Genomic DNA, 24176 nt, shown 5'->3' on the forward strand with positions numbered 1-24176 from the left:
ATTTATTGGCGTTATATACCGTGAAACTCCCCTCCCGTCTTCAACTAGACGACACCATTCATTCTAGTTGTGCCGTTTATCCCATGGCCTCATAGCGCCGTTTGCGAAATTTCTTGCTGCAGCTGCACATTCCATCTTGAACAAGCTCTTGCCCTTTTATTTTCTCCACAACTTACGCTCTTTCCCTACCAAAGGGACCCTCCATTGTTGCTTGTTACTCCCTTCCGCATGTTGGGGCTGCAACTACCACCCCAGCCCAGTAGCCAAACTCTCGAGTCCGAGTCTTAGCTTAAGTGACGTTTGCCAAGCAGCTTCAAGTTTTGCCATTAGCTAGTTAGTCAAAGCCTTGAATTCCCGCTCCAAGGTTCAATTCCTCGGGCTAAAGCAGCAAAAGAGGAAACTTTAATTGCGGGCTCTCTTATTTTCTCTCTTCGTTTCTTGTTTCCCCTCTAATCTCTGAATTCGGGACTGACCTATGTCATTCTTTAGCACGACTCTTACCTTGAGCTCTTGATAATTTCCATATCTTCCTTCTTCTCTTATTCGTCGTCCCTTCCACTCTCGCAGACGAATTTCAATTGCAGAAGACAGACCTCTTTATATTTTTTTCCTTGTTCTTTTTTTTCACCTTTTTTTTGGTATACGTTTTCCTTCTCCCCCTCATCGTACCTTGTCGTTCTCACTTCCTACGCGTCATGTCGCAATTGCTTCGCTCCCGCACCATGATGCGTCGTGTGGCGGCTACCTCGGCTTTCGGTATTGCTGGAGCTGGTCTTCTTTACTGGACTGTCAAACCACAAAACATCCCAGGACACGGGCCTGCTGCTGTCCCGCCAGTCTATGATGCCGATGGCAAATTCATTCTTCCCCGTTTTCCGCGCATCAAAAGTCGCACTGAACAGCTAGATGAACTTCGGAAGCGCGGAGTCGCTGTTGTCAATGGCCTAGACTCTGATGCCGAGTATGACATGCTTGTTATTGGCGGCGGAGCCACAGGGGCCGGCGTTGCATTGGATGCCGTGACCCGTGGCCTCAAAGTAGCCATGGTTGAGCGCGATGACTTTAGCTCGGGAACAAGCAGCAAGAGCACAAAGCTAGTACACGGTGGTGTCCGCTACCTTGAGAAAGCCTTTTGGAATCTAGACTACGCCCAATACGAGCTAGTTTGCGAAGCTCTTAAGGAGCGCAAGTATTTCCTCCAAACAGCCCCTCATCTAAGCTCCTGGCTGCCCATTATGATTCCTGTCACCTCTTGGTGGAAGGCGCCCTACTTCTGGGCTGGCACTAAGGCTTACGACCTGCTGGCTGGATCTGAGGGCATTGAGAGCTCTTATTTCCTGACGCGGAGCAAGGCAATTGAGGCCTTCCCCATGCTTAAGACCGATAACCTAGTTGGTGCTTTGGTCTACTATGATGGTGCCCATAACGACTCCCGCATGAATGTCTCACTAGCAATGACTGCTGCTCTCTACGGCGCCACTGTCGCCAACCATACGGAGGTCACATCTTTACTCAAGGATAGCAATGGACGTCTTATTGGTGCTACTGTAGTTGACAAAATCGCCGAGATCAACGGCCAGAAGGCTGAACCCATTACTGTCCGCGCTAAATGCGTTGTCAACTGCACTGGCCCATTCTCCGATGCCATCCGTGTCATGGATGACAGTTCAGTCAAGAGCATTGTCGCCCCGTCGTCGGGTGTACACATTATTCTCCCAAGCTACTTCTGCCCCAAAAACCTGGGTCTTATTGACCCTTCTACCTCTGATGGCCGTGTGGTCTTTTTCCTGCCGTGGCAGGGCAATGTGATTGCTGGCACTACCGACGACCCCTGCAGTATTTCGCCGAATCCCATCCCCGAGGAGAAGGCTATCGAGTGGATTCTAAACGAGGTCCGTGGCTATCTTGGCCCTGACGTGCACATTGGCCGTGAGGATGTTCTGGCTTCCTGGTCTGGCATCCGCCCTCTGGTCAAGGACCCCAAGGCTAAGAACACCGAGTCCTTGGTCCGCAACCATCTCGTTGATATTTCGCCGTCGGGCCTGGTCACCTGTGCTGGAGGAAAGTGGACCACCTACCGCCAGATGGCTGAGGACTGTGTCGATGCCGCCATTGACACCTTCAAGCTACCCACCGCCCCTATTGACAAGGCCCCCCGGGTTTCTGGCACTGACTCCGTTGATGATGCTGCTATTCTAGACGGAAAATGCCAAACCCACAACGTGCGCCTAGTTGGTGCCCATGGCTTTAGCCAGACCTTGTTTATTCCCCTGATCCAGAACTTCGGTCTAGAGACAGATGTTGCCAAGCATCTGGCTGAGAACTACGGCGACCGTGCCTGGGCTGTTGCTGAGTTGTGCAAGCCTACCAACCAGCGCTTCCCCATTCATGGAGAGCGCATTTCATCCCTGTACCCATTTGTTGACGGCGAGGTCCGTTACGCCGTACGATCTGAATATGCCCAGACTGCCGTTGATGTTTTAGCCCGCCGTACTAGACTATCCTTCCTCAATGCCAAGGCTTCTCTGGAAGCTCTTCCCAAAGTAATTGACATTATGGGCGAGGAACTGAAATGGGATAAAAAGCGTCGCGCTACCGAGTGGACGGCAACCGTCAAGTTCCTCGAGTCTATGGGCCTCCCCAAACACCTCCTCAACACAACACGAAAAGAGGTAGAGGCTGGGAAGTTGAACTCAGCATAAGCGCCCAGGCTTTAATCATGTTAGGTTTTGCTAGTTCATTTGTCCCTTTCCCTTGTCTTGGCCTCTCTAATTTCTATGTTTTACTAAGAATCCTGTTACTCACCCTCCTGTGTCCTTTTTCCCTCCAGCTTCTTTGTGTTGGATTATTTGTCCCGTGGGCTCTCTACGTTGTTTTTCTTTTGGCTTTTCACGTCAGGCGTTGGATGGCTTATCTTATATTTTTATTGACACTGTAGCCCAAGTTGAAGCTTCTCATTGCGCCGTAGGGCGGCAATCACTGATCAGCTATAAACAACTTCCGTCTTTCTGCTGTACGCTCTATATCACTACCAATTATCAATCTACGCTTGGTTTTTTTGCGCAAAGCACAACAACGTGATACAATGTTGGCACTATGTCGAGGGGAGCACTGCTAACACGCGTTGCACGAGAACGAACAACACTGCTGCTTCTTGATCAACAAGTTAATATGCTAAACTTAGACCACACACGAATTCAGGATGTAATTAGGCTAGATGAGAAAAGATGTATTGAGAGGAAACAAAGAAAAATATATGCTGTATATGCAAATAGCTGATAGTCGTATTCTAACAGCACAAAACGATTCGAAACTCCGCCAAATGTTGAAATGCAAAGAGGAAAAGGAAAAGATCTGTCTATAGTGATCGGGATTGTTGGTGTCCTGTAACCAAACCTAGAAGATGAGAAAAGAAATGATACAAAGAAAGGGTGTAAAAGAACAAACGGGGTAGGATATAAAGAGATGCAAATAACCAATATGCAAGTAACGAGCAGCGACCGTGTCCGTGAAGGTCAGCAGTTCATGAGCGTAAGGCAATCATAAAAGTATAAGAGGAAAATAGAAGAGAAAAAAAAAAAAAAAGGAAAAAAAAAAGGGAATAGGGTTAATGAAACCCTAAGAAAAAAAAGACGAGAGAGAAAAGGTCCTAAGCGCTTCTTCAAGAAGGCCTAGTAGTATCCAGGGAGCGGCATTTCTGATGATGCCACACTCTTCTTCTTCTTAGCAAGCCCGAGCTTTGCGCCCATTTTGCGCCAGCTGCCACCTCCACCACTGTTGCAGGATTTACTAGGCGGAGACCCGGCTAGAGTCCACTCAAATATCGATGGTGTTGTGGGAGGGGTCACGGGCTCGCCCATGGGACTCTCTCGAAGAGTTTCTTTCTCCAAACTGCTGCTATTGGACCTGCCATGCATGTATTTGTACTGAGATTGTGGTGGAGACGAGAGGCCTGATCGTCTCCGCGATCCCTCAAGGGCCACGGGGGAAGACAGAATGCTTTCAACCCAGGGGCCAAGAACAGAGTCGGTCATTAGCTCGTGAACAACGCGAACAATGTCTGCGAGAACATCAGGGTGTGGTATAGCCGCAAAATAATCGATGTTAATTACAGGCTCCTTGACATAGGCAGGAATGTTTATTTCGCGCGTAGCATACGGCATTAAATAGACATGAAGGAGCTTTTCCCATAGCTTGGTAAGGTGGTCTACGTCTCGTGGAGAGAACTGGCCGGCACTGCGCTCCAAGGTGCGGGTGTATGCTAGTCGGTATTGCTCAGCATCTAACGAGAATTCAAGAGTCTCCAAGCAATGGTTCTGTGATAGGTATGCCATGAAAGCACCCAAGGTGAATGGCGGAGGAGCGCGATTCTTCAGGACATCTTGAAGATCGGGGCGCGGTAGAGACATGGCAGAGGAAAAGCGGGCACTGGATGGCCGTGAACACGAAGAAACTGACGAAGCCGAATCTTCAAACAAAGCAACGTCACTAGAAGCGGATTCGCGAGATGAAACAGAAAAGTATGGGCTAGGACTGTTTGGTGTGTGTTGGCGGTGTACAGGCCTGAGCATCGTGGGGGGGAGGGAGAGAGATGCGTCAAGTTAATGAAAATTGCCGCACTGGAAATAATCGATGATGAATTGAGTCGTCGACTGGCTCAAGGCTGGACTGATCTATCAATCTAGAGACAAGATAAATCAATCAAGATGGAATGAAAAAAAATGAAAATAAAAAAGGAGGACGAAAAAAGAGGGTAGCTGAAAAAATTAGAAGAAAAGAAAAGGAAAGTGCTAAAAAATCCATAACTTCTAGAAGTCAAACAAAGGCGGAAACTGCTTTTTTATTAGGAATCTTGGCACCTTCCCAAATGAACCCCTCAAGCACATCAGCTCCTTTGTTCGGGCTTGTCCTTCCCTTTACTTCCCCTACATTATTTCTTCTTGTTATCTTTGTTTTTTTTTTTTTTTCTTTTATTTTTTTTTCTCCTTCTTTTTTTTCGTAGGGCACAGCCTAACAAATTCACGGCTTTGGGCGATTCTCTATAGTCTCGGGAGGAAAAAACCGTCCGACTTGCCAGGAAGGAACAGCCCACAGACCAGGAGGTGGTCACGCAGGGAAAAAGGACGAAATGATGAGAACAAGTCGGCCTCGCAGATGACCTTGTTGTCCGTCAATGGGTTTAGAGACGTGCGGAGTGGGGAAAAGAAAGTGTAAGAGAAAGTAGGGAAAGTACAACACAAGTACACGAAAGCACGAAAAGAACGCAACCACTGGGAAAACATTGCCAAGGGAAGGCCACTTACTTGCAAACCCCACAAAGTAAGACGATCGTATACAAGGACAGAACAAAAGCGCGCGATCAATCTTGCATCTGACTTGCAAGACGCAAGAAGGCAAAATAGACGAACAAAAAGGAAAAAAGGTTGCGGAGTATTACACCTGCCAGATCGGAGTAAGCGATGGCAAAACTGCTCGTTCTTAGTTAAAATGAAGGATTTCCAGCTGCTCCTTGTAGAAGCTAGCAAAACTGCCAAAGTTTTTGTCGATTCTGCAATAAGACTCGAACGGAGCAAACGTACCAAAAAGAAAAACTAAACGATGCAGACGGCACACATACAGGGACTAGGGCTGCATAACAGGAAAAAAAAAAAAAAAAAAAAAAAAAAAAAAGCAAGGGCAAGGGCAAATACGCTCAGTTCCGTTCCTCTTGACAACTCGGCTTCATCGTTAGGCCACGAGCGTTTAGCTTGTTGGATTAGGGCTGGCTCTTCTACATCATCCCTGTACTAATAAACACGCCAGAGCCATAAAGGGCATTCCGCGTTTCCTCTAAGTGGGGGTTTCTGTGACTAGGAATAAGTTGATCATAGCTTGGTCAAAACTTTGATTTCGAGCTAATTCAAAAGGCGCTAATAAGACAGCTTACAAGCCGTCATCGCTTAAGACAAGCAGTAGTAGTCTCATAGTGCCAAGTTTTCGTAGGCCAAGATCTTATGAAGCAGAATTTCGAGAGATTTTACTCAATTTTCCACTGCGTCCACATTATGTTACGTACGAAAAGCAACCCTGATGGGTCTAGAAGTGAAATCAAGCCTCTGTCTCCTCACTTTCTCACCCTTTTTTTTGCCGTCACACACCAAGCCTCATTGTTCCACTCCTCTTGCTTCGAAAGGGGACGGCAAAGAAAAAAAGTAAGTAGACACAGTACAATGTAAGATTCCAAACAAACAAAAATACCAAGCTCCCTGCTTTTTGTTTGCTTAAGTCCGTGAAAAGCCGAAGAAGCAAGAGCGCTCCCTGGCTGAATAACTTCCTGGCAAAACAAGCAATAATGGTAGTAATAACCTAGGATTACTGATTGATAACGTGTAGAAAGGGAAAGAGGACCAGACCAGAAAGGAAACATCCCAGAGCAAAATGACTCTAGACCCTCTAAGAAAATATCCCAAGGTGCCCTATTAGCAGTGCGTAGAAGGTTCGATCAGTGGGTCGCTGTGGGACAAGCACAAAATCTTATAGGATTAATAAGTAAATAGAAGTGCTTATACAGCCAGACAAGCTTCAAAGACCCGACTCGGAACCTGCGGAATATTTACCGGCCACTCGCCGAGTTGTGGCCTTTTTGACTCCTTCTTTTTTTTTTTTTCCCATTCTCTTCGTCTCCATAACAGAAAATCCACTATAGCAGATACAATTATTGTTCAATAGGGGGGGCTTCGCCATGGTGTCAATTCCCAGGCCGGGGCCACCGAACATGGACACAGAGAAACCAAGTACAAAGTCAAGTTTTACTTACGTCAGTCACTTTCATGTCTAAGCACCGGCATGGCTTGCCTTTACTTCCGGGGCTTGTGCGGTAGCAAAAAAAAAGACAAAGTGTAGAGGGCTGAGTCAACTATTGGCCCCAAGCCCACGCACTGGAGAGACAACGAGTTGAGAGAAAAAAGTTTGCAGACGTGCAGGGCCATGATGGGAAGATAAAGTAAATAGAGAGTGGGCTTTTTATGCCATTTTTAGTTCAAGTGCTCTCTTGTCAAAGTTCCCCCGCAAACCGATCATTTCCTAGAGAAGAGAGGGAAATTTTCACGTACTATATATAGTAAGCAAGACCTTGCGCTGAATGGTATAACCCTACTAATATATAACCCTTATTAAGTACTGCCATCAGATCTCGTTCTTCGAGAAGAGACATTTAAATAAACACCGGAACGTCAAACTGGACAACGAACCTTGGCATCGGGAAACCCGTTATTTATAGCCCACCGACATCAAAATCCCCTCCAAACCCACCATTTACCAACATAGCAGCTATATGCCAGCGGTGCTCTGGCATATCAACTGCTTCATACACCGATGTCGGCTGCAGCCCCAACACAACACTGATTGCGTTTAGAATCGTAAACACACCACAGTCATAACCATTGTTTTGTACGGGTGCTGGGATGTTGACCTTTTCCCACTCTGTATCGACATAGGCGGCACCTAACAGATGTCTAAGCCACGCCTGGACTGTGGCGAGCATGTTAGGCGACCCCCGTGGGTTCAGCGAGTCCATATGTGTAAACTTTTTGGCTAGCGGTTGCACAACAAGCAAAGTCCAATGGGAACCCTGGCAAACTGGAATCACCACAGTCTCTAAATTGACAAAGTTTTCTGGCGTCACGCCCTTAAGGCGTAGGGATCTCTCCGTGCGTGTGCCACCATTTTTTACGAGATTTGGAAAAAAGAAGGAGCCAAGGACTAGAACAGTCCTATCTGAGGACCGCGGATAGTTTGTGGCGCCAGAGTGTATATTGGCGAACCTGTCAATGGCGGCGAGGGTCGAATCAATAATGGCATCATTCAGCCACGCTTGAGACTTGACTAGGGTTCCAAAATCATGGGGGTGTAGCTGTGTGCCATCTGGGGCTTTGACAGGGAAAACTTGGGCTATTTGAGTCGGCAGTTTCGACCTCATAGCCTCTATGATCGACTTGGAAATCTTGCGCGCAGCAGCCTCGGGGAACAAAGGCCTCCGAGCTTCGCGAAGCGTCCCTGAAGCTCTAAGAGCTCTATCGACGCGGACTCGTTTAGCGGCTTCTTCGCGTTCAAGCTGTTCCTGAGCTGCAGTAATTTGGTCGCGCGCTGAAGTAGACAAGGAAAGTGTAAGATTGCCAAAAGCCTTTTGTGTTTCGTCGTCTTCATCCTCAGTCTCGTCTGGGCAAAGGATAGAAAGTGTCTTTTGGGGGAGAAAATCGGCGCATTTAAGCAATTGAGAATCCGGAACAAGACAGTCGCTATCGTTTTCAACATTGGTGGTGCTATGCTCATGATCTTCATCGTCAATCGAGTATACTGTGATTCGTTCGTCCGCGCTATCGTCTCCACCATTACTGGAGCTAGAGTTCCCTGAAGACGATCTGTTTCGTCGATATGCAAAGTTCCACGAGTGTCGTAATTGCAACGAATCTGCTGCCCCGTGGAGTTCCGGAATTGCAGGTACAAACTCGTCGCTTTCTTCGGAAGCCAATGCTTCGGGCTTTACCAAACTAGCTGGAAATTTGCCATCAAGCAAGTCTCGCACGTCGCCGCCCACATTCATAACTGTCTCTTTATCATAGGGCGAGAGGATCAGCCCGAAACGCCGACTGACCTCTGGCAATCCTAGAAGAAATGCAGCCACCATATCGAGCAATGGTCGTTCATCTTGACTAACCAAGGTGCCTGTTAGCTCCCCGCTGGCTTGTTGTTGCCGCAGAAACAGTGGCAGTGTGTGGTATATTCGTCGCATGACGCCGCGCACGTGAGTTACTTGTTCTGCAAGTTGTCGTGAGTTTGAGATATGATCTAGAGACCCTGGTAGCCTGCTCATATTGGCTTCTTGTAATAGTTCTTCTAGCTGGATTAGATGCGCATCGATGGCGTTGGTTCGTTGGGCACAAGCTTCGGCCTCCTCGATGGAGACCAGTTTTAGCGAGGTTTGTCGCGAAGTTCGCATGTCATTGAGAAGCATTCATGGGGAGAAAAAACGAAAGAGTGGGAAAGAGAAGGTTTCTAGAAAGAGAGCGGTGATAGTTTACATCGGCTGTAGTGTATGAATGCGTTGTGTTATCGATAGTTGGTAATTGTTGCTTGGAGGCACAAGACCAATGACGATTCTGCTGCGTCTCCATCCGATATTTAACCGAGATGCCTATGGAAACAAGGGTTAGGGTATATTTTATGCATTTTCCAATTTTTGCCTATCTCGTTTAGTTTCTTTAAAATGCTTTTCGTGATCATATTTATATGATTGTTGAAAGTTCTTATCTTCTTCTTTCTTCTTTTAACCATATTATTCACTCATCGTATCATTTTCAACATTCACAAGATATTCAATGTCCAAAGCTCAAGACAAAAACACTTTTTTTTTGCAAAACCCTCCCAAATTACATACTTAGTTTCCGATCATAACCCTTCATCATAGCTGACACGCCGGCTCTTCTATACGCATCTGGCCCTTAACAGTTGCCTCTTTTCTCTTCTCCTCGTTGCCGGGGAGTTGGCTCTTCCCTCGGCGAAAGAAAAGCACGGCAGCCGAGATAATAGCAAATTGAATAAGGGAGAAGGAGAATAAGGAACAAAAGGAAGCGACAGATAGAGCACTTAAGAAACATAGAAAGAAAAAAGGCATAGGCAAAAAGGAAAAAAGACAGGCAGAGAGATAAGAAAAAACAGCCGGGACTTTAAATGTCATCCTCGTCACTGAAGACCTCCTCACCACGCTTGCGGCGGGCCATACGCTCCTTCTTCTTCTTGCGGGCTTCGCTGGAAGTCAGCTTAGCCTTCTTCTTGGTCGACACAATCTTGTTACCCATGGCATCAAACTTGTCTTCCTCTTCACCATCATCAGCCTTGAGACGAGGACCAGAACCTTGACCCTGGACCCAGTTGTGGCCTGAAGGAGTCATCTTACCGTCCAAGACGGCCCAGACCTCCTCAGTGATGTCCTTGGTGAACTCAGCAGAGTGAGTAATGATAATGACACCACCCTCGAACTTTCTCAGGGCCTTGGAAAGGGCACCAAGAGAGTCACGGTCCAGATAGTTGGTAGGCTCATCCAGGACGATCAGATGGGGACGTTGCCACGAGCAGGCGGCCAGGACAACCTTGACACGCTGACCACCGGACAGACCCTTCATGCGAGAGTGAGAGACCAGCTCAGCATCCAGACCGAAGTTGGCGCAGTGAGACTCAATCTCCTTACGGACCAGAGGGCGGAACTGACCGGAAGCAAGGGCCTCCTTCATATCAACCTCGGCAACCATCTTCTGGTGAGAAGCCAGCAGCTCAGAGCGGGGAATCCAGGCGTTGTCAGCAGACATCATGGGCACCCAGCGCTCGCTCTTCATGCCAATGTTCTCACCCAGGGCGAACGAACACTCATACTCGTACGAGTTCTTGAACTTTCTGCGGCTGTTGATGCCGATGACACGGCGCAGAGTACCCTCAACCTTGAAGACCTTGTTCATGGCCTCCTCGTCAGCCTCGGTGACGATCTTGTTGGCACGGTCCATGGTCTCACGATCCTCGCCAGTCTGGAAACGCCATTGGATGTACTCGGAAGGAGTCTTGTCCAAGTGGTGGTCAATGTGGGCAAAAGCGTGCTGCTTGATGTAGGCGATACGGATGTTCTCGTGCTGGTAGATCTCACCAATAGTGGGAACAAGCTCACCAGTCAGGACATTGATCAGAGTCGACTTACCGGCACCATTGGGACCGATGACGGCAATACGGGACGACAGAGAGCACTGGAAAGTGATGTCGGAAATCTGGGGCTTGGTAGTACCAGGGTACTGGAAGGTCATCTTGGTGGCACGAAGAATGGCCTTGGCCTTGGTCTTCACACCCTCAAGGAAACCGGGCTCGGGGAAGGTGAACTCGATCTCGGAGGCACCAAGTTCGTAGTATGACTTGGCTGAGGGGCACTTCTTGACAAACTCGGCCAGGTTACCACGGTAACGCTTAAGCTTGAAGCGCTCGTAGTGGACAATGTGCTGGCAGACGTTGTCAAGGAAGCCAGAGTCGTGAGAGACGATAATGGAAGTGCAAGGAGAGTTGCACAGGTAGTCCTCCAGCCACTTGACGTTCTTCACATCCAGATGGTTGGTAGGCTCGTCAAGAAGCAGGATATCAGGAGCCTCGAAAACGGCACGGCACAGAGCCAGCTTCATCTTCCAACCACCAGAAAGAGCGGAGATCTCACCAGTAATCATTTGCTCGGTGAAGCCGAACTCGGTCAGCTGCTTGATGACGTCCTCCTTGGTGGTAGTGACGTTGGCGTCGGCCAGCTTCTTCATAGTCCATTCAATGGTGGTCATCTCAGTGTCAGCAGAGTCCAGGTCGTGCTCGACGAAGACAGTCTTGACCTCGGACTGCTTGGGGAAGCCCTCGACCTGTTCGTTGTTGATGGCACGCATCAGGGTAGACTTTCCGGAACCATTGGGACCGCACAGACCGTAGCGCTGACCACGCTTCAGACGCAGGTGAGTCTGGTTAAGCAGGATCTTGGCACCGTAGGCAAGGGAGAAAGTGCAGTTGCACAGATCCTCACCCTCCTCGTCATCCTCCTCTTCATCGCCAGCACCAGCGCCCTCGGGAAGGGTAGTCTTGCGGATAGAGTCAACGGTAGCCTGGGCATCCTTCTCACCGACAATAACGGTAACATAGGGCTTCAGGTTCTCAATCCAGATGAGGGACTCGGTGACCTTCTCATCAATCAGCTGACCGGCAATAGCAGAAATGTAGGCAACAACAGGCTCGAACTTGGCAGCCTTGGAAGCCAGAATAGAGTCAACCTTGGGGCGGACAATGTTCAAGCTACCGTCGGCACGGGGCTCAGGAATCTTGCCGTCCTTGACATCACCGACACGGATAAGAGTATCCAGGGCCTGGCGGGTCTTCTCACGGGCTTCGGGATCAGCCAGGTTGTCGAAGTTCTTCTGCAGACCAGGCATCATCTTGGGCAGGAAAGCGGCAACGATGTTCGGGTCGTCGACCAGCTTGCACATGTTGTCGATGATGACGGCAGACTTACGCTTGATAGCAGTCTCACGCTCAACCAGACCACGGTCCAGAAGAGGAACCATCAGAGCAAGGGTAGGCTCCTGAACCTCAGTGACGAAGGTGGTGGCACCCAGCAGATGAACGGTCTCAGGGACGTTCTCGGGCTTGGCGATACACTTGATCAGCTCAGGAATGAACTTCTCAATATCACGGTTGACAATCAGAGCGCATAGAGTCTCCATAGTCTTGTAGGCACGCTCCTTGACTTCCTTCTTGGTATCCCACATGGATTCGGAGACAACGGGAATCAGGTCAGGGACACGGACGGACATCTGAGTGGGGGCGGTGCGGACAAGGGTGTCAAGGAAGTCCAGGGCGACCATCTTCTCCTGCCACTTCTGAGCGGTGAGCAGAGAGTTTTTCAAGATAGGAATGACGATCTTGACGGCGTTGGGGTTGACAGCCTCAGCGATAGAAGCAGCAGCGGCAGTAGCAGCGTCCTTGACGGGGACCATCTTGTCACCAACAGCAGCAAGAACACCGGCAAGAAGAGAGACCAGGAAGGGGTCAACGTGGGCGGAGACCTCAGAGTGGCTGGCAATGGCTTGAATGGCAACCAGAGCCTTCTCACGGGCGGCAGCATCCTTCTTGGAGCCCAGCTGCTTGGTCAGCTCGTCGATGGTCCTATGGAAAAAAGAAAGTCAGCCATTGAACACAGGAATTTTTCTTTTTGTTTTTTTTTTTTGCTTGTTTTATTTAATGGTAATGAAGCGAGGAGCAAAAAATTGGTAAGAATTGGCAAGCATTCTGGCCTACAGGAAGGAAGGGTCAAGGTCAAGGGAAATAGACCAGGGCAGAATTGATGGTGGGGTCAAGTGAGGGGCGGACTGAAGCTGGCGAGACCAGGAGGTAGATTTGAGGTCTAATTCATAAAATTGTTCCCCTTATTTTTGGTCTCGGTGTTGTTCGCCCGTCTGTGGTAGTTTGTAAGAATGGAGGCGGCAGAGGCAACTTACTTGGTAGGCACATCTTGGTCCTCAATATGGCCATTTAGGAACGAAGCCAACGAGGAAGAAGCCTCCTTGATATCAGAAGCCTCCTTAGAGATGGTGAGCTTCTTCATAAGCTCGTCGAGAACCTTGACGGTCGACATTTTTGCGGATATTGTGAAGGGGTTTTGAGGGTATTTGGGTTTCGTAAAGACCTCGACTAGCGAGACTTGGGTATCGATCGGATCGAGAAGAAAGAAACAACAAAGTTCTGTTCTTCAGGTGAAGGTGAAGTGGTGTTTTATTCAACGGAGAGGACTCCCGGCCTCTGCAATTGAACAAGGAATGAGAGAATTAGACCTGATGAGTAGAAAGAGGCCAAAGAGGAATTCCTGAAAGACAAGAAATTCAGGACGAGAGGAGAAAAGAAAGAAAAGAGAGTTAGGTGGAGGGTTTGAGGGCAGAGGGGGAAGAGGGAGGTCGATGGAAAAAAAAAAGGCAAGCCAGAAGCCGAAGGAATGAAAGAGGGGAAAAGGTAGGAAAGAATTTTTAGCATACGTCTCAGCTATCAATACTTTTGGCCCAGTGTGTTTTAGCACTAAAACCCAGGTTTTGGGAAGTTGCCTTGCTCTATTTTGCTGCACGCACAAGGAAATCTTTTTTTTTTTTCTGCCGTGGCACTGTTACTGGCTTGATCCACTTTATTTGCCACCTTGGTTACAACGATTGGCCCAGAGCCTGAAGAGGACTCCTTTTATTAGTGCGAGAGCGGCCCTTATCGCTGAAGAAGGTAGAAGTTTATTGGTCTTTATCACTTTTATCTTATCTTATCAAACAAGCACTATACTAGTTTGAGCTTAGTGACAAGGCGGTGAGCCCTGTTTGTGGCTGCTTAGGCGTTGATGGCCACGGCGACTTCATAAGTTCATTCACTCTTACAGAGTTGGAGTTATAGTTGTTTACATAGTAGAGTGATGGTAGATTTACGTTTTCTGTCTTGATGACGCCTGAATCAGGCCATAGGGGGATTTGCATACCGTAGCAGACACTTTCACCAATTCATCCAAAGATACAGATCAACTACGTAACATAAAAGTGGGATGGTATCTGTGTAACTATTGCGAACTACGAACTAAGTTAAAGGCTATATCTATCTCATCCCGATATTTGATGAAGCCAATTTGGGGTTTGTTTATTCGTCAGAGTCGTTCTTGGTAGGCGGGAAGTACTTGGGCAGATGCTTCTGATACTGATCAGCGTCCTTGGCCTCAAAGCTGACAAACACAATCTTGTCAATGTCGTTCCCATGCTCCCCTTCTAAAAACTGGCGTACAGTTCGGGTAGCAATATCGGCAGCCAAGTCGCTCGGGAACCTGTAAACTCCTGTACTAATGGCACAGAAAGCTACGGTTTTACATCCGTTCTCAACAGCTAAATTCAGACTGTTTGCATAGCAGGATCCAAGAAGCCTATCGCTTTCTTTATTTTCCCTCCTGCCATATATTGGGCCTGCAGTATGAATGACATGCCTAGCAGGGAGGCTGAATCCAGACGTGATCTTGGACTCTCCTGTCTTGCAACCATTTAAGGCTTCACAGGCAGCTGCCAGCTCAGGACCAGCTGCCCTATGGATAGCCCCGTCAACACCGCCGCCGCCAGACAACTGACAGTTGGCGGCGTTAACAATGGCATCTGCTTCAATGAGTGTTATGTCGGCACAAATATGTGCGACTTTATGATTGTATTCTAGGCAAGGAGTGCGCAGGGGAGGTATCGTGGTTCTCAGCCTGCCACTTGAGTAAAGCTGAGGTAGAGTGGGGATGTCACTGATGTGTAGTACGGTGTTGGCTGAAGAGTAGTCAAGGTTCCGCATAACGAGGATGATAGCACTTGGAGCAGATTTGAGGCAAGGGGGGGTATGCTGTGGTAGGTTGATAGATGAAGCGTGAGAGACGAGGCGGTCTTAGGTTATCGATGAATAAGAGAGAGGATGGATTAGCTTATGGGTTCCGGGTCATTGAACCGGATTATATAGTGGCAAGCAAAAATAAGACCTGAAGCAAGACGCAACTGCGATAATATTGAAGCAACCCCAAAGGAAATTGCCATCTGAATTTCGTCGGACCAGGAAGGTCGTCCAAAGCGGGGTGCAGGTTGTTGCCCCAAATGGAAGGCACTGCCCATTTCTTAGATCAGCCTAAGCCAACTAACCAATAAGAGGGGCTGTATTTCTGTATCTTATATCTACATGTTTCATTGCTTATGTTGCAGCTGGAGGCACTTCTGAATATTGTTGCATATACGTAGGTGATTCCAAAACTACCGGGGAACTATCTCCATCATTTAATAATTTTCACACTGTATACCATCAGCCAATCAGTGTATCTTCTTTGACCCCCCATGGAACGTGTTTGCATTTCCTGCAAGATCTGCCGTTGGGCAGCGGCAACATTAATTTAACAAACCATGACGTGACAAGTGTATTCATAAAAATACAACCTAAAGATTAAGGCCCCACCACACTGAGTCGCACCAGTATGTGTCAGCCAAAGTAGGCTTATCCAAGTTATAATATATTACTAAGCTATACTGCATGTCATCCAACTCTCCCATTACTCGAGGCTTAGTTTCAGGCTTTCCAACACCCTACCCGTGAACTTCCAAAGATTACTGGAGTCATGAGCGTCCCACGCTGCTCCGGTCCAGTATGTATTCTGGTAGCCTTGGAGTTCGTAAAGGTCCCTGTAAAAGCCCTTTCGGATTGCTTCTACTGGAACCGTCAGCTCGTAAGGGCTATGGTTGCGGAACTCTACAATCTCTGCTTCCGGCACACTAGAGGAATCATTAGCGTATCCACCATTCTCGCGAAGATCCGCTAGAATCTTCAGAATGTTGCCTTTAACAGCGTCTTCAGTGTGTTCTTCATCATTCAAACTTCCAAAGGCAGTAGCCCAGACGCCGGGGGCAGGTGTCAGTCTGAAGTAATAGGCATCGGGGAGCTTTGCCAAGCTGTATAAAGTGCTGTTAATCCCAGGGGAAACGTTTTGGAGGTTGATCGGCGGAAGCGAGGAATCCTTGATGGCGGCTACCCAGAGGTTGAAGTGTGAGAACTGCGAGAAGAGGGAAGACTCATGGCTATTAGGTTGAAAGGGGTTGAGGTAGTTGTCATTAAGGAGGGGCGGGATAGTCATGAGTATCTTTTTCGCCCGAATTATGACTTTTCCAGAAGGAGTAGAGACAACCGCCCTAAGACCAGGTGATGTTAGCAGATGGGGGGTGAGCGAAATATAAGCAGAAAACGACAAGCTTACCGTGTGTATCCCTCAGAATCAACTCGGCCACGATTCATGTACGTCACTCGACTTTGGTAGTAGACAGAGTCACCCAGTACAGCTGCAGCATTGTCATAAATATCCTGGAAATTTCCTGTAGACACTGAAATGAAGTTTTCGCCTTTTATTCCTAATATGAAAGACTGCGAGAAATACTTCAAAGCATACAATGCAGGCAGCTTCAGGATATCGCCGAACCCCTGGCCCCACTGGAAAAAGACGCGAGACAAGCCGCTGAGGTTGTACTTCTCAATGATCTCCCCAAAATCGCACAGAAGCTCATCGGGAACTGGGTCGGGAAGCACAATACCATCATCAGCAAGATATGGATACTTGAGGAGAAGGTCCCAGTACCGAGGGATAGCATCAGCAGGGCTAGGTTGTACGTAGTCCTGGTTGGGCTTGCCTGTTTTGAAGTCGAAGAAGCTAATGTTAGAGCCATCGAGCTCAGTAGGGACCCATCCAATGTTGAGTCTAGTAAGAAAGTTGTGCACCACAGGCTCATCGGACAGCACTATGACTCCATAATCAGCAGCGCGGCCGGAAACAGGGTCAACATAGGTAGAAACATGGCCACCGAGCACGGTATCAGACTCGACCACAGCCACGGAGTAGCCAGCGTCAGTGAGATTAATGGCAGCGTAGGTTCCTGTTGCCCCCCCGCCGACTATGAGAACATCACGAGTGACAACAGGCGTATGTAGGCCCCCCGTAGCAGCACCGGAAGCAGCTACTAGAGTTGTCGCGAAGACAACTATAGACGAGATGACATTCATGAAGACAAAGATGTAAAGGCCAGGATAGGAGATGTTTTAGATAGTAGTAGAGGATAGATGAAGCGTGAATGCCTATGAGTTGTGGGCAGAAAGAAAAGAGGACTGAGGTTGCCGTGGTCCTTTTATAGTAGCGACTAGCTAGCTATCTTACCGATCGAATCGGGAGCCACTTACTATCCAAGGCCCAACGGCCCGCTACCACGTAAAGTAGCGAGAGTCAAAGCAAATATTCCCCGCGCAGGAATGAATGGAGAGCTGGGCAGTCGAGTGATTTCACAGTTGCTGTGACGAACTGCTCGAGATCCAACTCATGTACCTAGACATCGGAGTTCGCAATTTGCTCAATTTACTGATTGATTCACATATACACACACAATGGCAGACACTATACTACATGTGTACATAGCTACATCCATGCTCTCCGTTGATACTTGTATTTCCATGTCCCTACTACCTGTCTAAAGCAAGAGGCGTTTTTTCTGGCTGCTTACTGGGGCACAATAGCCCACCAACTTCCGGATATTGTACACTCCACCGGCAATATACCCCAAGCTGAATGTAGCGGGCAAGGGGATAGAGAAACAAGTCCGCACACGCAAAGAAAAAAGTTTCGCCAAGGCCCCATGATGTGATACCCTGGGATGTGATGAGACTTTATTCCTGCCAACTTCCATATGCGTGTTATGTAGCGTCTGACAATGCTAATAATGAAAGAGACAAAATTGCATTCAAAAAAAAGAGACAAGGGGGTGAAAACGCTAGTCCATGCACCAAGCTTCGAGGACTACCTACCATACGCCAATATACGAGCAGCCGCTGATCAGGATGAGCCAGAAACCTCTAAGCTTAGCACGGATTCATGGGAATGGGATGCATGGCCTGGGATGTAGTATTTCAAAGTACTATAATACAACATGAGGGTGCATTGAGCTATGCTATTCATTCTCTAAGCGGCAAAATGTACTATTAACTCTTGTAGTTTCTTTTTCTTTCACGTACGCCATCCATACAAACTATCTCACTGAATATTCCCTTGGACGACCAATCCCTGTCCTCCTCTTTCACATTGTATTTCCCATAGTGGTAGCTCTCTTGTCATCTGACCACTCTCTTTCACTTCCTTCCTAGCTTGCTGCCAACAGTGCTCTTAGTTCAGCCACTTCCCTACCAAGTTTCTTGATTTCCTGCACCGCCGGTTCTTCTTCCACATTGCTCTTGGCCTCCTCCACCTTCTTAGTCCAACCCTCGCCCTCCATATCTATCTGATCGCGGACTTGCTCCCACTCATGCACAATATCATCGTCCTCCTCTCCGTTGAGCCGATTGTGGCGGATGGCGTGGGCCGCCTGGGTTTCATACCAGGCAGCCACAACCAGAACCGGGCTATAGATTATCGCCATGACGATATCGTTGAGTTGTTCAAAGCGGGCCTTGGGCATCCACCATTCGGTGGCCGCGGCGACAGCAATTTCCACTAGGTTAAAGGGCGCAATGTATACGTTCTCATCAGGAGCCCGCACAAACTGCATTGTCTTCTGAGAGAACAGCGCCAGAAATTCGTCATTCGCGTTTTCGTAAATGTCACTGTACGCCGACCCGTAGAGAGCAATCAGAATGTTCAAAAGAATCACCATGACCACAAAGGTAAACAGATAGTAAAGGATTAGACCAAACGGGGGCGCGAAATTATCAAAGCCATCGTACTCGGGGCTTCCCATGACACCATTCGCCATCGCTTTGATGATGAAGAAAACATCATCCGCCTGGAGATCGTCTGCAAGGTCAAGCCCAATAAATGCCTGCAGGAAGCCGATGATGACAACAGTAAGGAGAGCAAAAAAGATCAAAGACTCCTTCATCATAACCTTGAGAACAACAAGCATGGCCCCAAAGAAACGGAAGCTATCCAGATACAGCAGCAACCGGGTCCAGAACATCGGAGCACTAGCAGCCAGGAAGTTATAGCTCAGGCGAGAGTAGTATTCACGCGGGTTATCGATACCGTCGATTGCAACATCGCCGTGGCCGTGGTCTGAGTGGGGCTGTATAGGATGGGAAAGCCCAATCAATCGAAGCACAAATGACACAATCAAAATCCCGTAGAGAGTGGAGTTGAAAGCATTCCAGAAGCCAAAGATTTGGTATCCAGCTTTCCAGACCTTGACGACTTCATCAAGCACATATCCAACCGTAAAGATGTACAGGACCATCTCGGTAGCATCAAGATCGCCTCCTGGGTTGATAGAGTTGATGGCCATTGTGTACAAGGCCAGGTATAAAAGAGAGACCAGCAGCTGGGCGGCATTCTGGTAAATGGGCGCCCGCATACGATCCGGGTCCATGTGGACAGAGAACCGGCGGTCAGCCTTAAGAGCATAGTCCACAAACTGGCTGGGGTCATTTTCATCCTGCACTAGCCAGCCCTTCCATAGATAGCCGATGCATTTTTGGTAGCCACTAGAGCAGATAACGCGCAAGGCATGAAGGTCCACCGCTTTCTCGATCACATTAACAGCAGGCGTCGGCTCTCCGTCAATAAGGAATGCGTAGCGCTTGAGAAGGACAGCATGCATCAAATACTCCTGATCGTCTTCATTCTCAATGATAGCCTTGGCAATGACTTCGCAGGCCTGAGCACGAAGCCGGTGCAAATCAGCATCCCATAATTCGAGCAGTGCCTGGCGGGAGAACCACTGCTTGCACACAAGCAAACAGAAGACAACACAGGCAGCATATTCCGAGGATGAGCCACCGGCTTCCTTAGCGGCTACGATAACCTTTGGTGTGATAATAGTACTGTGAGGGCGAGTAACTTCTTCTTCTTTGAGCTCGCACGGAATGCACTGTTCTATAAGGAAGCGCAGGCGAAGGGCGGTTTTAGTGACCTCTAGGGGCGGAAAAGCAGATGGAACATCTGCACGATGAAAACGCGGCAGGACTGTTCGCATCGGTCAGTATAAAAACATAAGGGAAGTGTCGCTAGGCTTCTGAAGGTATGATTGTAGAAGGGGCGTTCTTACGTGTTTGTCGCTCGTGGCGCAACCAACTTTGGCGAGAATCAGCTTCCGCTGGGTTTTGGGCCAGACCCAGGAGTGACATAAGGCTCCAGCGAGCCATTGTGTAAAAGTGTGGGTGGAGGTATGCTCAAAGATCAAATCCCAATAGCCAGCAAACTACCACCACTTTCTAATGAGAGCATAGGCGCAGTCAACACGAGATTCTCAGATCATGGGAGAATAATAATAAAAAAGGATGGGAAGAAAAGAGGAAGAAAGGCTGGGATGAGGGAGCACGAAAATGCTCGCAGAATTTCAATTGGCAGCGGAGGAATGGGTGACAGGGAGGAAGCTTCATGCAGCAAGCTACAAGCTACGAGCCACAAATTCATGTAACAAGCCAAATCAGCTGCTGTTGTTGGTAGTCACCACTAAGGGAGGGAGGGATGACGTAGTGGTTTCGTGATATGAGAGTGGAGATGAAGAGAGTGCAGAGACACAAATAGAACGAAAAGAAACCCCGAAAAATGAAGTTAAACAGACAATTAATTAATCTTATCGCAGCTCACAGGAAATTCTAGTAGTCAATAAATCAACACGTCTTGGGCCTAAACGTTGGAGTAGCCTCACTAGTTTGGCCGAATGCGTGTAAGTACGTACATAATTGTAGATGTACCGCCGAAAAGGGGTGAGATGAAAGCGAACCGTACGTAGCCTAGTGGAGTAGGCAGGGAGGGCCTGGTTATCGATAGCACTGGCATCTTATCTTTCCTATGTCTTATCGATAAGGCAGATAACAAGAAGGCTGGCTGGGTCACAATTATCACCAAACTTGGAGTTGGCGTGATCCCAAGCAGCCTGTAAAGCTTGGTATCTACCATTTTCTTAGAATAAGGAACCAAAAGAAGTCATTTATTTCATTTATTTCATTATTCTTCGGGTGCATGCCACAGCAGGCTTTTTGCAACTTACCGTAAAATACTCGCCCTTCTACTGCTTATCGACACACTCTTTTCCCCTCTTGTCCTCCTAATATGTCATCATCATCTCGCTTCACGTCACAAGCCGCTAGGGTTTCCAACGACCGCCTCTCTACTCAGACTGTTGGTCTTGTTCATCTATCCGACTTCCGAAAACGCCGCACCGAAGTCATCGAAGCCCAGGAGCGCGAGGCTCGCGAAAGCCTGCTCAACGACGGGAAAGCAGACGCCAACAAAGCACAAACTCTTGATATGCTAGTTGCCTCGGCATCGGAGAGCGCCTACACGACAGACCTTGCCGATGGCTGCAAGCTCAAGAAGAAGCGCAAGGCAGGCAAGGTCAAACTCTCTTTCGATGACGGGGAGGAAAACGACGACAGTAGGCCCGTTTTGGCTAAAAAAAAGAAGACCCAATCGAAGGCCGAGGCTTCAATAAATGCGGCCGGTTCCCAACCTGAAGGAAGCTCAGGCGCACTGCCATCCAAACCAACCAAGTTCAACCCAAACAATGGTGTTGTAGCGCCTAGAATCATCACTAAAACCTCGCAGAAGCGAGAGGCTGCCGAACGCGACGAACTTCGACGAGAATTCCTTGTCTTGCAGGATGCCATAAAGAACGCTGAAATTGCTATTCCATTTGTCTTCTACGATGGCACTAATCTGCCCGGAGGCGTTGTCCGGGTGCGGAAGGGTGATTTTTCTTGGGTCTTCCTGGACAAGAGCCGCAAGGTTGGGGCGGCTCTGGCTGCGGGAGCTAAAACAACATCCCGCAAAGACTGGGCACGCGTTGGAGTCGACGATCTCATTCTAGTACGCGGCACGGTCATAATTCCACACCACTACGACTTCTACTACTTCATTATGAATAAAACGACGGGGCCTGGCCAGAAAAGACTGTTTGATTTCTCCGCTGAAGCTCCAAAGGCCACTGCAAGAACTGCTGCAGCTGGGGTTTCTAGTGATATAGATGACCCTTCAGGCAGTAACGAAGCTTCAACATCGGCCTTAGCAACCCCCAGCAGCTCTGCGTTGAAGGCTGCAGTGAAGACACCTCTTCCTGATATTTCAACTCTTGAAGGCGCCTCAGATGACCCCTTTTTTACAAAAGTAGTGGATCGGCGATGGTATGAGCGCAACAAGCACATCTACCCTGCCAGCACATGGCAGGAATACGATGCAGAAAAAGACTACGGATCTGAAATCAAGCGAGACACAGGCGGTAATGCTTTTTTTTACGCATAAGAAGGCCGGAGCAACGGAGATACGCGAAGGCATGATTGTGTTGATGTACATTAGGTCCCAATGGGGCTGTATCAGCGCGTTATAGAAACAAACGTCCTGCCTGTACTTGCATGTATATAGGAGCATGAGTGGTCTTAACCCACCACCACTTCGCTTCAACGCCTCGTTTCCCCTTCAGCAAGAAATTCCTCGTACTAAACGCCCCCCCCCCCCTCACTTTGCCAGCTCCGCACTTACTAGCTAGGACCTTGTTCATTCATGCACATAACACCAGCAACTATCGCACCAACCTCTACGAATGGCATCTGAACCCCGTCATACGGGGTCATATATGCCCGAAGCCAGGTTACAAGGAGAAGAGGTGACAGGCAAGTTAGGCCTTCCTCGGTTGCTGTATATGCTCACAATGGGGGGGGGGGGGCTAAAAACAATGCTGTTTCTCTCTCTAGCTGAGTTTCACAATGGAGGCATGAGTGTATAGCAATTCAAGAATCCCTCCCCCCCCCTCCCCAAAAAAAAAATACCCAACAGTCAACAGCAGCCCGCCCTAAGAAAAAGCATGAAGAGCAATGACCAGGAAGATATAAGGCCAAATAAGAAAATTCGTATAAGAATTGTCACAAATACTCATCAACAACAACAACACAGGGACACAGGGGAAGAAATGAACAAAGGGGAGCTAAAAGCACAAAAATAGCATGAATACGGGGATCTTGGTTTTGTCTCTTTCCCGCCCCCTTTCTGAAGGATACTCATGTAACAAGGGTACATACAGTATAAGTATAACATGACCATGATATCAGTGATGCTGGGTTGGGTAAGGTTGTGTCTGTTTCGGCGAAATGAAAACAGCAAGGGAGGAAGAGAACGACTTCATCGCTGTCCTAATAACGTACAAATTAAGACGCTCGCTTACTACCAGGGTTAGTTAGAGGTACTTTCAAATTCCATGCGACATAGCCATGTATCACCAAAACCATGAGACGTATACCCTGTAAACGGAACAACGAAGCTCGGTAGACCCGAGTCTGCCCCCAGGAAGGAATAACAAAGCCAACACCAGCCTTGAAAATTTTCTAGCTCGAGCTTACCATGGCTAATTGATGGACTTATCGGCCTGTAGGCATAATATTCCACTGATTACAAATATGATCCCGAAGGACATGAACAGCGGCATGTCACCGCGCATTTTGTTATCCCACATTCCTTTCCCTCATCAGTACTGTACAATTGCCATCCTTTTAAGCGAGGCCAGAAGCTGGAGGCAATGCAGTATGACAAAAATGACATGATATTAATGTGTGCCCAGACAAGCACGGGGCAGCAGCCAACTGCGCACAGTGACTTATCCCCCCCCCCCCCCCAATTCAGGCATTGCCCCTAGAGGCGAAAGAAAGGCTTTTATCTAGGCCATAACTCGAAGGCTACTTTTATTTAGGCCGCTACCGAAGCCAAGAGTTGGATGGGCACTGAATTTTGATATACACAGGTAGACTGGACAGATAGAAGTCAGCTCTCGCATGTATACTCACATTCTGGAATGCACCAAGTCTATGGTAATACAGACACCGCCTGGGGGGCGTAGAAGGGAGGCAAAAGGATTCTTCCGTACTTTTTGTCTTCAGCCAAAAGGTAACGTAGCAGGCAGCCAGTCTCTCTGTTTGCCTCTTTTCCAAAGGAGGGACAAAAGGGCGGGGGAGAGTACGGGGAAGACAACAAAGGCTCCGAAGACAGCCAGATAGCGGAGGCGGGGGGCAACCTAAACCTCTCAAGCACAGAAGATCCCTGAATCGAAAAGAGGGATGGAAAAGCAAGGAAAGCCTCGTATCGGTCAGGA

General features: G+C 48.3%; 8 protein-coding genes across 8 annotated transcripts; 2 read left to right on the top strand and 6 right to left on the bottom strand.

The window, feature by feature from the left end:
- Positions 1 to 722: 722 nt before the first annotated feature.
- Positions 723 to 2702, top strand: HOO65_011102 (Glycerol-3-phosphate dehydrogenase, mitochondrial; the record flags this gene model as incomplete). Its single annotated transcript, XM_070999876.1, has 1 exon — positions 723 to 2702. The coding sequence occupies one exon, from the start codon at positions 723 to 725 to the stop codon at positions 2700 to 2702; it is 1980 nt and encodes a 659-aa protein (XP_070862924.1).
- Positions 2703 to 3671: 969 nt separating this feature from the next.
- On the bottom strand, positions 3672 to 4571 carry HOO65_011103 (RGS domain-containing protein; the record flags this gene model as incomplete). Its single annotated transcript, XM_070999877.1, has 1 exon — positions 3672 to 4571. The coding sequence occupies one exon, from the start codon at positions 4569 to 4571 to the stop codon at positions 3672 to 3674; it is 900 nt and encodes a 299-aa protein (XP_070862925.1).
- Positions 4572 to 7252: 2681 nt separating this feature from the next.
- Positions 7253 to 8977, bottom strand: HOO65_011104 (sentrin/SUMO-specific protease; the record flags this gene model as incomplete). The annotated part of the gene is made up of 1 exon (XM_070999878.1): positions 7253 to 8977. The coding sequence occupies one exon, from the start codon at positions 8975 to 8977 to the stop codon at positions 7253 to 7255; it is 1725 nt and encodes a 574-aa protein (XP_070862926.1).
- Positions 8978 to 9704: 727 nt separating this feature from the next.
- HOO65_011105 (Elongation factor 3) lies at positions 9705 to 13177 on the bottom strand (the record flags this gene model as incomplete). Its single annotated transcript, XM_071005333.1, has 2 exons — positions 9705 to 12708; positions 13041 to 13177. The coding sequence occupies 2 exons, from the start codon at positions 13175 to 13177 to the stop codon at positions 9705 to 9707; spliced, it is 3141 nt and encodes a 1046-aa protein (XP_070862927.1).
- Positions 13178 to 14205: 1028 nt separating this feature from the next.
- On the bottom strand, positions 14206 to 14886 carry HOO65_011106 (protein LRP16; the record flags this gene model as incomplete). Its single annotated transcript, XM_070999879.1, has 1 exon — positions 14206 to 14886. One exon carries the CDS (start codon positions 14884 to 14886, stop codon positions 14206 to 14208), a length of 681 nt encoding a protein of 226 aa, XP_070862928.1.
- Positions 14887 to 15625: 739 nt separating this feature from the next.
- HOO65_011107 (Beta-cyclopiazonate dehydrogenase) lies at positions 15626 to 17121 on the bottom strand (the record flags this gene model as incomplete). Its single annotated transcript, XM_071005790.1, has 2 exons — positions 15626 to 16259; positions 16325 to 17121. 2 exons carry the CDS (start codon positions 17119 to 17121, stop codon positions 15626 to 15628), a joined length of 1431 nt encoding a protein of 476 aa, XP_070862929.1.
- Positions 17122 to 18245: 1124 nt separating this feature from the next.
- Positions 18246 to 20238, bottom strand: HOO65_011108 (Calcium channel YVC1; the record flags this gene model as incomplete). Its single annotated transcript, XM_071005589.1, has 2 exons — positions 18246 to 20059; positions 20142 to 20238. The coding sequence occupies 2 exons, from the start codon at positions 20236 to 20238 to the stop codon at positions 18246 to 18248; spliced, it is 1911 nt and encodes a 636-aa protein (XP_070862930.1).
- A 913-nt stretch (positions 20239 to 21151) lies between these two features.
- Positions 21152 to 22339, top strand: HOO65_011109 (FAM50 family protein.12c; the record flags this gene model as incomplete). The annotated part of the gene is made up of 1 exon (XM_070999880.1): positions 21152 to 22339. The coding sequence occupies one exon, from the start codon at positions 21152 to 21154 to the stop codon at positions 22337 to 22339; it is 1188 nt and encodes a 395-aa protein (XP_070862931.1).
- Positions 22340 to 24176: the final 1837 nt, after the last annotated feature.

The sequence above is a fragment of the Ceratocystis lukuohia genome (genome assembly GCF_044167205.1).
Source record: "Ceratocystis lukuohia strain C4212 chromosome Unknown Supercontig1_pilon, whole genome shotgun sequence".
Taxonomy (NCBI): Eukaryota; Fungi; Ascomycota; class Sordariomycetes; order Microascales; family Ceratocystidaceae; genus Ceratocystis; species Ceratocystis lukuohia.